The sequence below is a fragment of the Coregonus lavaretus genome, assembly GCF_964263955.1.
Source record: "Coregonus lavaretus genome assembly, chromosome: 23".
Lineage (NCBI taxonomy): Eukaryota > Metazoa > Chordata > Actinopteri > Salmoniformes > Salmonidae > Coregonus > Coregonus lavaretus.
The window spans coordinates 6,881,542-6,891,677 of record NC_140010.1 but is presented as its reverse complement, the minus strand read 5'-3'; the positions used below and the strand labels follow the sequence as shown (position 1 = coordinate 6,891,677).

General features: G+C 42.9%; 1 protein-coding gene across 1 annotated transcript in view; it reads right to left on the bottom strand.

The window, feature by feature from the left end:
• Window positions 1-131: 131 nt before the first annotated feature.
• The window catches only part of LOC311098657 (WD repeat-containing protein 47-like), a 28,423-nt gene continuing 18,418 nt past the window's right edge, over window positions 132-10,136 (bottom strand). The window contains exons 11-17 of the mRNA XM_084139194.1: window positions 7,370-7,439; window positions 3,737-3,897; window positions 3,439-3,632; window positions 3,047-3,217; window positions 2,764-2,899; window positions 2,454-2,668; window positions 132-2,177 (exon numbers count right to left, since the gene is read on the bottom strand). Of these exons, the coding sequence (XP_083995320.1) occupies window positions 2,035-2,177; window positions 2,454-2,668; window positions 2,764-2,899; window positions 3,047-3,217; window positions 3,439-3,632; window positions 3,737-3,897; window positions 7,370-7,439 (1,090 nt within the window). The 3' untranslated portion in view covers window positions 132-2,034. The remainder of the gene's footprint in view (window positions 2,178-2,453; window positions 2,669-2,763; window positions 2,900-3,046; window positions 3,218-3,438; window positions 3,633-3,736; window positions 3,898-7,369; window positions 7,440-10,136) is intronic.

Below are 10,136 nucleotides of genomic sequence, written 5' to 3'. Positions count from 1 at the left end.
GGCTGAAGGGTCAGAGGCTTTTATTTAGATACCACAGCAGGGATCACACTTCAATAAGCTCTATTCATTTCTCGTAGTCACTTTTTAAAACAAGTTTTATAAAAGCTAAATACAAGAACCACCATTCTTATTTCATATCAACAGAAAATCATGACTAGACATACAATATAAAAAAAACTATAGATAAATAAATAAATACATTATATTAGTTTGGCCTTATTAGTTTGAAATGAGGAACAAAGCCTGCATCTTGACACGATAAGTGTCTAGTGCTAAAAAGTGCAAACGTAAAATACAGAAACTGAAAACAATGAAAGCAAAACATGACCTCAACGGGTTTAGAGTGTTGTAGAACAACGCCGTGCTTTTTCTAAGATTTAATTGTGCGTAAGATCATCCCTTTTGAGAAATGGGCAAAGACTGCCATCTAGGTAGCAACCAGTAACATTGCAGATCTAAGTAAAGCTATCCTACAGTGAGTGTTGCTTAGAACTTAACTGTCTGGCCAAGCCAAAAAGTAGATCTGTTATTCCCTTCCATGTTGATATAAAACAAGTATTTTATTTTCCCATTTGTTAGCAAGCCATTGCAAGAAACACCATAACATCTGCCTGAAGACAGCAGTTTGCACTAAACACTGATTTGACATTAAAAACGTATAAGCAACAAAAAAAAAAGAATCCTATATTTACAAATCCAGCGAAGCGATAGGCAGACTTGCACAGTGGCGTTAGACATGGGAAAGTCCCACATTAGGGGTATATACTAGTAGTGTTGACAACAGCTAATCAATCTATAGCTGATTGATCGATGCAACAGATTCAACTCTGCTCAATAGTTGATATCCCACAATGATCACCTGATATACTGAACCACAGACATATCATCAGCAGATTAGATCACAACAGCCATTTCTTGTTTTTTTCTCAAATAATAGCAGCATGGTAACGCGCTGTAACAAACACAATGACTGTGCAAACTAACGAGGAATGTAAATTTGTTCTTGAACGATGTCACAGATGTTCAACTTTGACCCCGAAATGGAGAGGACCCATGTGGGTTTCTGTATTGATAAAGCTTTCTTGTGGAAATTGGATAACTCAAGGCACCATATGAAACAATGCACTGTAGCAAAACATCTCTCCTTATTCAACCACATAACGGAGAACATGCCAGTGTAGGGAGTGTGCTGTCATTTGTGAATTGAAATGCAGGGCTTTTGACCAAAAATGTGGGAAAAGATCTGAATTGGGCTGCCTGTGTAAAGGCAGCCTTGGATGAGTGGCGGAATGGAGTGATGGGGCAAAGCCAATGGTCAATTGGTGCACTTTTACACCTCCCCGTTGTACTTCCACAGACACACCTGTTGAACCACTAAGTACAGGATGCATTTGCCAGAGTGAGAGTTGCTCCCAGAAGCAGTGAAATCAAACCTAAAAACATCTAAAAGATACAAACAGCCACACAACCACTCTGACTTCCCTCCAGAGGGATAAACAGTCCTGTTGGTTGGAGAGAGAGTAGGGACAACTGGGTGCTTCCAGGTTCTGTATTATAGGTTATGCATGTCCACTTTATGTGTGTGTTCACTGGTTGTGTCTGTTGTGAGTTGTGTGCATGTTAGGGGTTGAGTGTGTGTGTACTAGGGGTTGTGTTGTGTTGAGTGTGTGTTAGGGGTTGTGTTGAGTGTGTGTGTGTCAGGGGTTGAGTGTGTGTGTGTTAGGGGTTGTGTTGTGTTGAGTGTGTGTACTAGGGGTTGTGTTGTGTTGAGTGTGTGTTAGGGGTTGAGTGTGTGTGTGTCAGGGGTTGTGTTGAGTGTGTGTGTGTTAGGGGGTTGTGTTGAGTGTGTGTGTGTGTGTGTACTAGGGGTTGTGTTGTGTTGGGTGTGTGTGTGTCAGGGGTTGAGTGTGTGTGTGTTAGGGGTTGTGTTGAGTGTGTGTGTGTTAGGGGGTTGTGTTGAGTGTGTGTGTGTGTGTACTAGGGGTTGTGTTGTGTTGGGTGTGTGTGTGTTAAGGGTTGTGTTGAGAGTGTGTGTTAGGGGTTGTGTGTCCAGAGTGTGACGGTACGGTCAGCGGAGGAGGAGAGGAAGGACAGGTCGCGTGTGTGCCATCTGCACTGGATTACCTTGTCACCGTGCTCCCCTACCAGAGTCAGGGGCAACGGCTTCGTCAAGTCACCTACACAGACAAAAACACATTTTAATATATTGTGTGTACAAAGAGCCTAAATCCAGTGCATTCGGAAAGTATTCAGAACCCTTGTTTTCACTTTGTCATTGTGGGGTATTTTGTGTAGCTTGATGACGAAAAAAACCGATTTATCCATTTTAGATTAAGGATGTAACGTAACAAAATGTGGAAAAAGTCAAGGGGTCTGAATACTTTCCAAATGCACTGTATATAGAAAATAGGGGTCCATTTCAGACGCAGCCACTGACTAGAAGTCTTCCTTACCTTGCAGGTTGCTGATCATGACCTTGGTGTCGTAGGAACCAGTGAGAAGGTAGTGTGCGCCGGGTGAGAACCTAACGGAGCGCACATCGCTGGAGTGGGGCCGGTACGTCTGCACCATACGTCCCCCTCTGATGTCATAAAGCATACAGCCGCTGTCCTCCTGGCCCGTCGCTAGGAGACGACCGCTAGGGTCCACCGCTACCGAGGCAACAGGACTGCCTGAGGACGAGAGGGAAGAAGATGGAGGAGAGAGGAGGAGGAGGAAGAAGAGGAGGAGGAGGAGAGAAACATGTGTCTGTGGTAGCAGTACTCACCTGATCCATGGAAGGCAGTGCCCACCACTCTAACACAGCTCGGTACTCTCAGGTCCCAGAACCTCACAGTCTTGTCCTGAGAGCCTGATGCTATCATCCACCCTCCCCACGTATACAGAGACAGGATATGACCTGGGGATAAACGCACTGATCATCAGTCTCACATCGCTCTCTTGTGGAGGCCTTTATTTTCCATATAGGAACGAAGATGATTAAGTAAGTAGTACATGAGTGTGTGTGAATGAGTACTGCGCAGAAAATGTGTGTGTGTGTGTGTACCCGTGTGTCCACTGAGAGCATGTAGGCCCTGTCCTCTCTGACAGTCAGTGGTGTAGATGTTACAGTCTCCGGCCCCGGCACTGATCAGAATGGCCCCTCCACTCTCTGGACCCTCCATGAACGCCAGGTCTCTGATGGTACCGTCGTGCATACTGAACTCCAGATCTGGACCTGAGAGAGGGAGAGAAACAGAGAGAGGGAGAGTAAAACTCAAACAAAAAGAGAGTATCGATGAGAAAATAAGAACTTCAAGTATTGAGTAAAATCCAATTCAATCATTTCAGGAGATCAATTAAATGGGATTTAAAAAGGATTTAAATAGAATTGATCCCAATCCATGTATAGAGTGGATTTAAAATGGAAGAGCTTCCCAACCCTTGTAGTGAGTTTACCTGTGGCGTTGCAGGTCTCTGCGCTGAAGGGCAGGACTTTGACATATTTGTCGTTGGAGCCGGTGGCTAGCAGCTGTCCACAGTGACTCCAGGCCACACAGTAGATAGAACCCTTATGGTGCTTATTCCTCTTAAAACAAACCTCCGGCTGCTTGGTCATACCTGACATCCCACTGAGGGAGGGGAGGAGAGGGCTAAACTTAGTCTCTTAACAGCACAATACCTCACAAAGTAGTTGAACAGTAGATACACAATTTCAGGAATTATTTGGCAGTGCATGCGTGTGTGTGTGTGTTACCTGGTGTCCAGTGGTGCGTCTGGGTAGGCACACACGCGTAGCGTCTTAGAGTTGGAGCCCACAGCGTATAGCGCCCCCGTGGGATGGAAGGCTACAGCGCGCACTGCCTGAGTATCTTCCAGGGTGTTCACAGCTACAAACAGGGGTTTGGGCTTGTCCCCCTGCAACACACACAAAATGAACATCAGAGACGAGAATTAAAAAGTAGCTTGAGCAGACTTGAGAAGCAGACTTGAGAAGAACACTTCTTAGAAGTTCTCAGTCTCTCACACACACAGACCTGCCCGCACCCATATACAGTGCCTTTGGAAAGTATTCGCTCCAGAGATGTTCGATCGGGTTCAAGTCTGGGTTCTGGCTGGGCCACTCAAGGACATTCAGAGACTTGTCCCGAAGCCACTCCTGCGCTGTCTTGGCTGTGTGCTTAGGGTCGTTGTCCTTTTGGAAGATGAACCTTCGCCCCAGTCTGAGGTCCTGAGCGTTCTGGAGCAGGTTTTCATCAAGGATCTCTCTGTTCATCTTTGCCTTGATCCTGACTAGTCTCCCAGTCCCTGCCGCTGAAAAACATCCCTGCAGCATGATGCGCCCACCACCATGCTTCACCGTAGGGAGGTGCCAGGTTTCCTCCAGACGTGATGCTTGGCATTCAGGCCAAAGAGTGCAATCTGGGTTTCATCAGACCAGAGAATCTTGTTTCTCATGGTCAGAGAGTCTTAAGGTGCCTTTTGGCAAACTCCAAGCGGGCTGTCATGTGCCTTTTACTGAGGAGTGGCTTCCGTCTGGCCACTCTACCATAAAAGCCTAATTGGTGGAGTGCTGCAGAGATGGTTGTCCTTCTGGAAGGTTCTCCCATCTCCACAGAGGAACTCTGGAGCTCTGTCAGAGTGACCATCTGGTTCTTGGTTACCTCCCTGACCAAGGCCCTTCTCCCCCGATTGCTCAGGTGGTTCCAAACTTCTTCCATTTAAGAATGATGGAGGCCACTGTGTTCTTGGGGACCTTCAATGCTGCAGAAATGTTTTGGTACCCTTCCCCAGATCTGTGCCTCGACACAATCCAGTCTCGGAGCTCTACGGACAATTCTTTCGACCTCATGGCTTGGTTTTTGCTCTGACATGCCCTGTCCACTGTGGGACCTTATATAGACAGGTGTGTGCATTTCAAAATCATGTCCAATCAATTGAATTTACCACAGGTGGACTCCAATCAAGTTGTAGAAACATCTCAAGGATGATCAATGGAAACAGGATGCACCGGAGCTCAATTTCGAGTCTCATAGCAAAGGGTCTGAATACTTATGTAAATAAGGTATCTGTTTTTTGTTTTTAATACATTTGCAAAAATTTCTAAAAACCTGTTTTCACTTTGTCATTATGGGTATTGTTTGTAGATTGCTTCCGAGTGGCACAGTGGTCTAAGGCACTGCATCGCAGTGCTAGCTGTGCCACTAGAGATCCTGGTTCGAATCCAGGCTCTGCTGTAGCCGGCCGCAACCGGGAGACCAATGGGGCGGCGCACAATTGGCCCAGCGTCGTCCAAGGTAGGGGAGGGAATGGCCGGCAGGGAGGTAGCTCAGTTGGTAGAGCATGGTGTTTGCAACGCCAGGGTTGTGGGTTCGATTCCCATGGGGGCCAGTATGAAAATAAAAAAGAATAATGTATGCACTAACTGTAAGTCGCTCTGGATAAGAACGTCTGCTAAATGACGTAAATGTAAATTGTTTTATTTAATCAATCTTAGAATAAAGCTGTAAAAAGTCAAGGGGTCTGAATACTTTCCGAAGGCACTGTATGGGTTTAACATAGTGTCTTCAGAAAGTATTCATACCCCTTGACTTATTCCACATTGTTGTGTTACAGCCTGAATTCAAAATGGATTAAATATTTTTCCTCATCAATCTACACACAATACCACATAATGACAAAGTGAAAACATGTTTTTAGACATTTCAGCATATTGAAATAGAAATGCAGAAATATTACATTTACATAAGTATTCACACCCCTGAGTCAATACTTTGTAGAAGCACCTTTGGCGGCAATTACAGCTGTGAGTCTTTCTGGGTAAGTCTCTTAAGAACTTTCCACACCTGGATTGTGCAACATTTGTCCATTATTCTTTTAAAAATTCTTCAAGCTCTGTCAAATTGTTTGTTTATCATTGCTAGACAACCATTTTGGAGTCTTGCCATAGATTATCAAGTAGATTTAAGTCAACACTAACTCGGGCAGCAAGATTTGGCCTTGTGTTTTAGGTTATTGTCCTGCTGAAAGGTGAATTCATCTCCAAGTGTCTGGTGGAAAGCAGACTGAACCAGGTTTTCCTCTACGATTTTGCCTGTGCTTAGCTCAGTTTCCTTTTTATCCTGAAAAACTCCCCAGACCTTAATGATTACAAGCATACCCATATAATGATGCAGCCACCAATATGCTTGAAAATATGGAGAGTGTTACTCTAATGTGTTGCATTGGATTTGCCCCAAACATTACACTTTGTATTCAGGACAAAAAGTTAATTTGCGGTATTACTTTAGTGCTTTTGTTGCAAATAGGTGCATGTTTTGGAATATGCATGTTTTGGAATATTTGTATTCTGTACAGGCTTCCTTCTTTTCACGATTAAACTCTGCAACTGTTTTAAAGTCACCGTTGGCCTCATGGTGAAATCCAGGAGCGGTTTCCTTCCTCTCCGGCAACTGAGTTAGGAAGGATGCCTGTATCTTTGTAATTACTGGGTGTACTGATACACCATCCCATGTGTAATTAATAACTTCACAATGCTCAAAGGGATATTCAATGTCTGCTTTTTTTTTTTTTACCCATCTACCAATAGGTGCCCTTCTTTACGAGGCATTGGAAAACCTCCCTGGTCTTTGTGGTTGAATCTGTGTTTGAAATTCACTGCTCGACTGAAGGACCTTACAGATAATTGTATGTGTGGGGTACAGAGATGAGGTAGTCATTCAAAAATAATGTTAAACACTATTATTGCACACATAGTGAGTCCATGCAACTTATTATGTGACTTGTTAAGCAAATGTTTACTCCTGAACTTGCCATAACAAAGGGATTGAATACTTATTGACGCAAGACATTTCCGCTTTTCATGTTTTATTAATTTATAAAAACGTTGAAAAACATAATTCCACTTTGACATTATCGGGTATTCTATGTAAGCCAGTGACAAAAACATCTCAATTTAATCAATTTTAAATTCAGGATGTAACACAACAAAATGTGGAAAAAGCCAAGGGGTGTGAGTACTTTCTGAAGACACTAATTAGCAGTATAATCTGGGTTGATCTTCTATGCCTTATGCTATTCATTATTCTGAAATAGAGCCAACAGCTCATGCTAACATACAATAGCCTTTATCACTGCTGCTCTAACTGTAATCTAATGGATTAAAATCTCCACTCATCACAGGGTATAATCCAGGATTACTGTGCATGACATCGTAGTTGTTACAGGATTCCTCCCCCCAAAAAAGGATTATTCCCCCCACTGAACTGATCCTCATTGCCGCCGGCTCCTATTCTATCCTATCCCAGAGAGAGTGATTAATGTCCTACTAAGTCTACAGTAGGAGTGTAGACAGAGACGGTGTGTCAGAGAACGAGAGAGAGGTACATACCTCCTTACTCCGGGTGAGGGCTCCTGGCGAGTCATCTAATCCAGAGGTCTGTCCAGCTACTGTCAGGGGACTAGAACACACACAGATATAACATGAGTACATTACTCTGTGCATACCCTGTACCAGGGTTTCCGTTGGCAGGTAAATGCGTGCTTTTGGCTGATAAAAAAAAAAATGAAAAGCTGATCAGTAAGAAATTGTTGCTGGACAAATTGTCTGGGACAAAAAATATATACATTGCCAAATAATGCTTTTTATTCATTGATGGCAATACCAGTCAGTGTGCTCCAACTTAAAAGGCAAATATACTTCATAGGATAATAAATCCTCAAGCTGCTGGGACATTAGTGTAGGGTGTGTTTCTATAATAAATCATCAAGCTGCTGGGACAGTGTAGGGTGTGTTTCTATAATAAATCATCAAGCTGCTGGGACAGTGTAGGGTGTGTTTCTATAATAAATCATCAAGCTGCTGGGACAGTGTAGGGTGTGTTTCTATAATAAATCCTCAAGCTGCTGGGACAGTGTAGGGTGTGTTTCTATAATAAATCATCAAGCTGCTGGGACAGTGTAGGGTGTGTTTTATAATAAATCATCAAGCTGCTGGACAGTGTAGGGTGTGTTTCTATAATAAATCATCAAGCTGCTGGGACAGTGTAGGGTGTGTTTCTATAATAAATCCTCAAGCTGCTGGGACAGTGTAGGGTGTGTTTCTATAATAAATCCTCAAGCTGCTGGGACAGTGTAGGGTGTGTTTTATAATAAATCATCAAGCTGCTGGACAGTGTAGGGTGTGTTTCTATAATAAATCATCAAGCTGCTGGGACAGTGTAGGGTGTCTTTCTATAATAAATCCTCAAGCTGCTGGGACAGTGTAGGGTGTGTTTCTATAATAAATCATCAAGCTGCTGGGACAGTGTAGGGTGTCTTTCTATAATAAATCCTCAAGCTGCTGGGACAGTGTAGGGTGTGTTTCTATAATAAATCATCAAGCTGCTAGGACATTAGTGTAGGGTGTGTTTCTATAATAAATCATCAAGCTGCTGGGACATTAGTGTAGGGTGTGTTTCTATAATAAATCCTCAAGCTGCTGGGACATTAGTGTAGGGTGTGTTTCTATAATAAATCATCAAGCTGCTGGGACAGTGTAGGGTGTGTTTCTATAATAAATCATCAAGCTGCTGGGACATAGTGTAGGGTGTGTTTCTATAATAAATCATCAAGCTGCTGGTACATTAGTGTAGGGTGTGTTTCTATAATAAATCCTCAAGCTGCTGGGACATTAGTGTAGGGTGTGTTTCTATAATAAATCATCAAACTGCTGGGACATTAGTGTAGGGTGTGTTTCTATAATAAATCATCAAGCTGCTGGGACAGTGTAGGGTGTGTTTCTATAATAAATCATCAAGCTGCTGGTACATTAGTGTAGGGTGTGTTTCTATAATAAATCCTCAAGCTGCTGGGACATTAGTGTAGGGTGTGTTTCTATAATAAATCATCAAACTGCTGGGACATTAGTGTAGGGTGTGTTTCTATAATAAATCATCAAGCTGCTGGGACAGTGTAGGGTGTGTTTCTATAATAAATCATCAAGCTGCTGGGACAGTGTAGGGTGTGTTTCCATAATAAATCATCAAGCTGCTGGGACATAGTGTAGGGTGTGTTTCTATAATAAATCATCAAGCTGCTGGGACATTAGTGTAGGGTGTGTTTCTATAATAAATCATCAAGCTGCTAGGACATTAGTGTAGGGTGTGTTTCTATAATAAATCATCAAGCTGCTGGGACATTAGTGTAGGGTGTGTTTCTATAATAAATCATCAAGCTGCTGGGACAGTGTAGGGTGTGTTTCTATAATAAATCATCAAGCTGCTGGGACAGTGTAGGGTGTGTTTCTATAATAAATCATCAAGCTGCTGGGACAGTGTAGGGTGTGTTTCTATAATAAATCATCAAGCTGCTGGGACAGTGTAGGGTGTGTTTCTATAATAAATCATCAAGCTGCTGGGACAGTGTAGGGTGTGTTTCTATAATAAATCATCAAGCTGCTGGGACAGTGTAGGGTGTGTTTCCATAATAAATCATCAAGCTGCTGGGACATAGTGTAGGGTGTGTTTCTATAATAAATCATCAAGCTGCTGGGACATTAGTGTAGGGTGTGTTTCTATAGTAAATCATCAAGCTGCTGGGACAGTGCAGGGTGTGTTTCTATAATAAATCCTCAAGCTGCTGGGACAGTGTAGGGTGTGTTTCTATAATAAATCATCAAGCTGCTGGGACAGTGTAGGGTGTGTTTCTATAATAAATCATCAAGCTGCTGGGACATTAGTGTAGGGTGTGTTTCTATAATAAATCATCAAGCTGCTGGGACATTAGTGTAGGGTGTGTTTCCATAATAAATCATCAAGCTGCTGGGACATTAGTGTAGGGTGTTTCTATAATAAATCATCAAGCTGCTGGGACAGTGTAGGGTGTGTTTCTATAATAAATCATCAAGCTGCTGGGACATTAGTGTAGAGTGTGTTTCTATAATAAATCCTCAAGCTGCTGGGACAGTGTAGGGTGTGTTTCTATAATAAATCATCAAGCTGCTGGGACATTAGTGTAGGGTGTGTTTCTATAATAAATCCTCAAGCTGCTGGGACAGTGTAGGGTGTGTTTCTATAATAAATCATCAAGCTGCTGGGACAGTGTAGGGTGTGTTTCTATAATAAATCCTCAAGCTGCTGGGACAGTGTAGGGTGTGTTTCTATAATAAATCCTCAAGC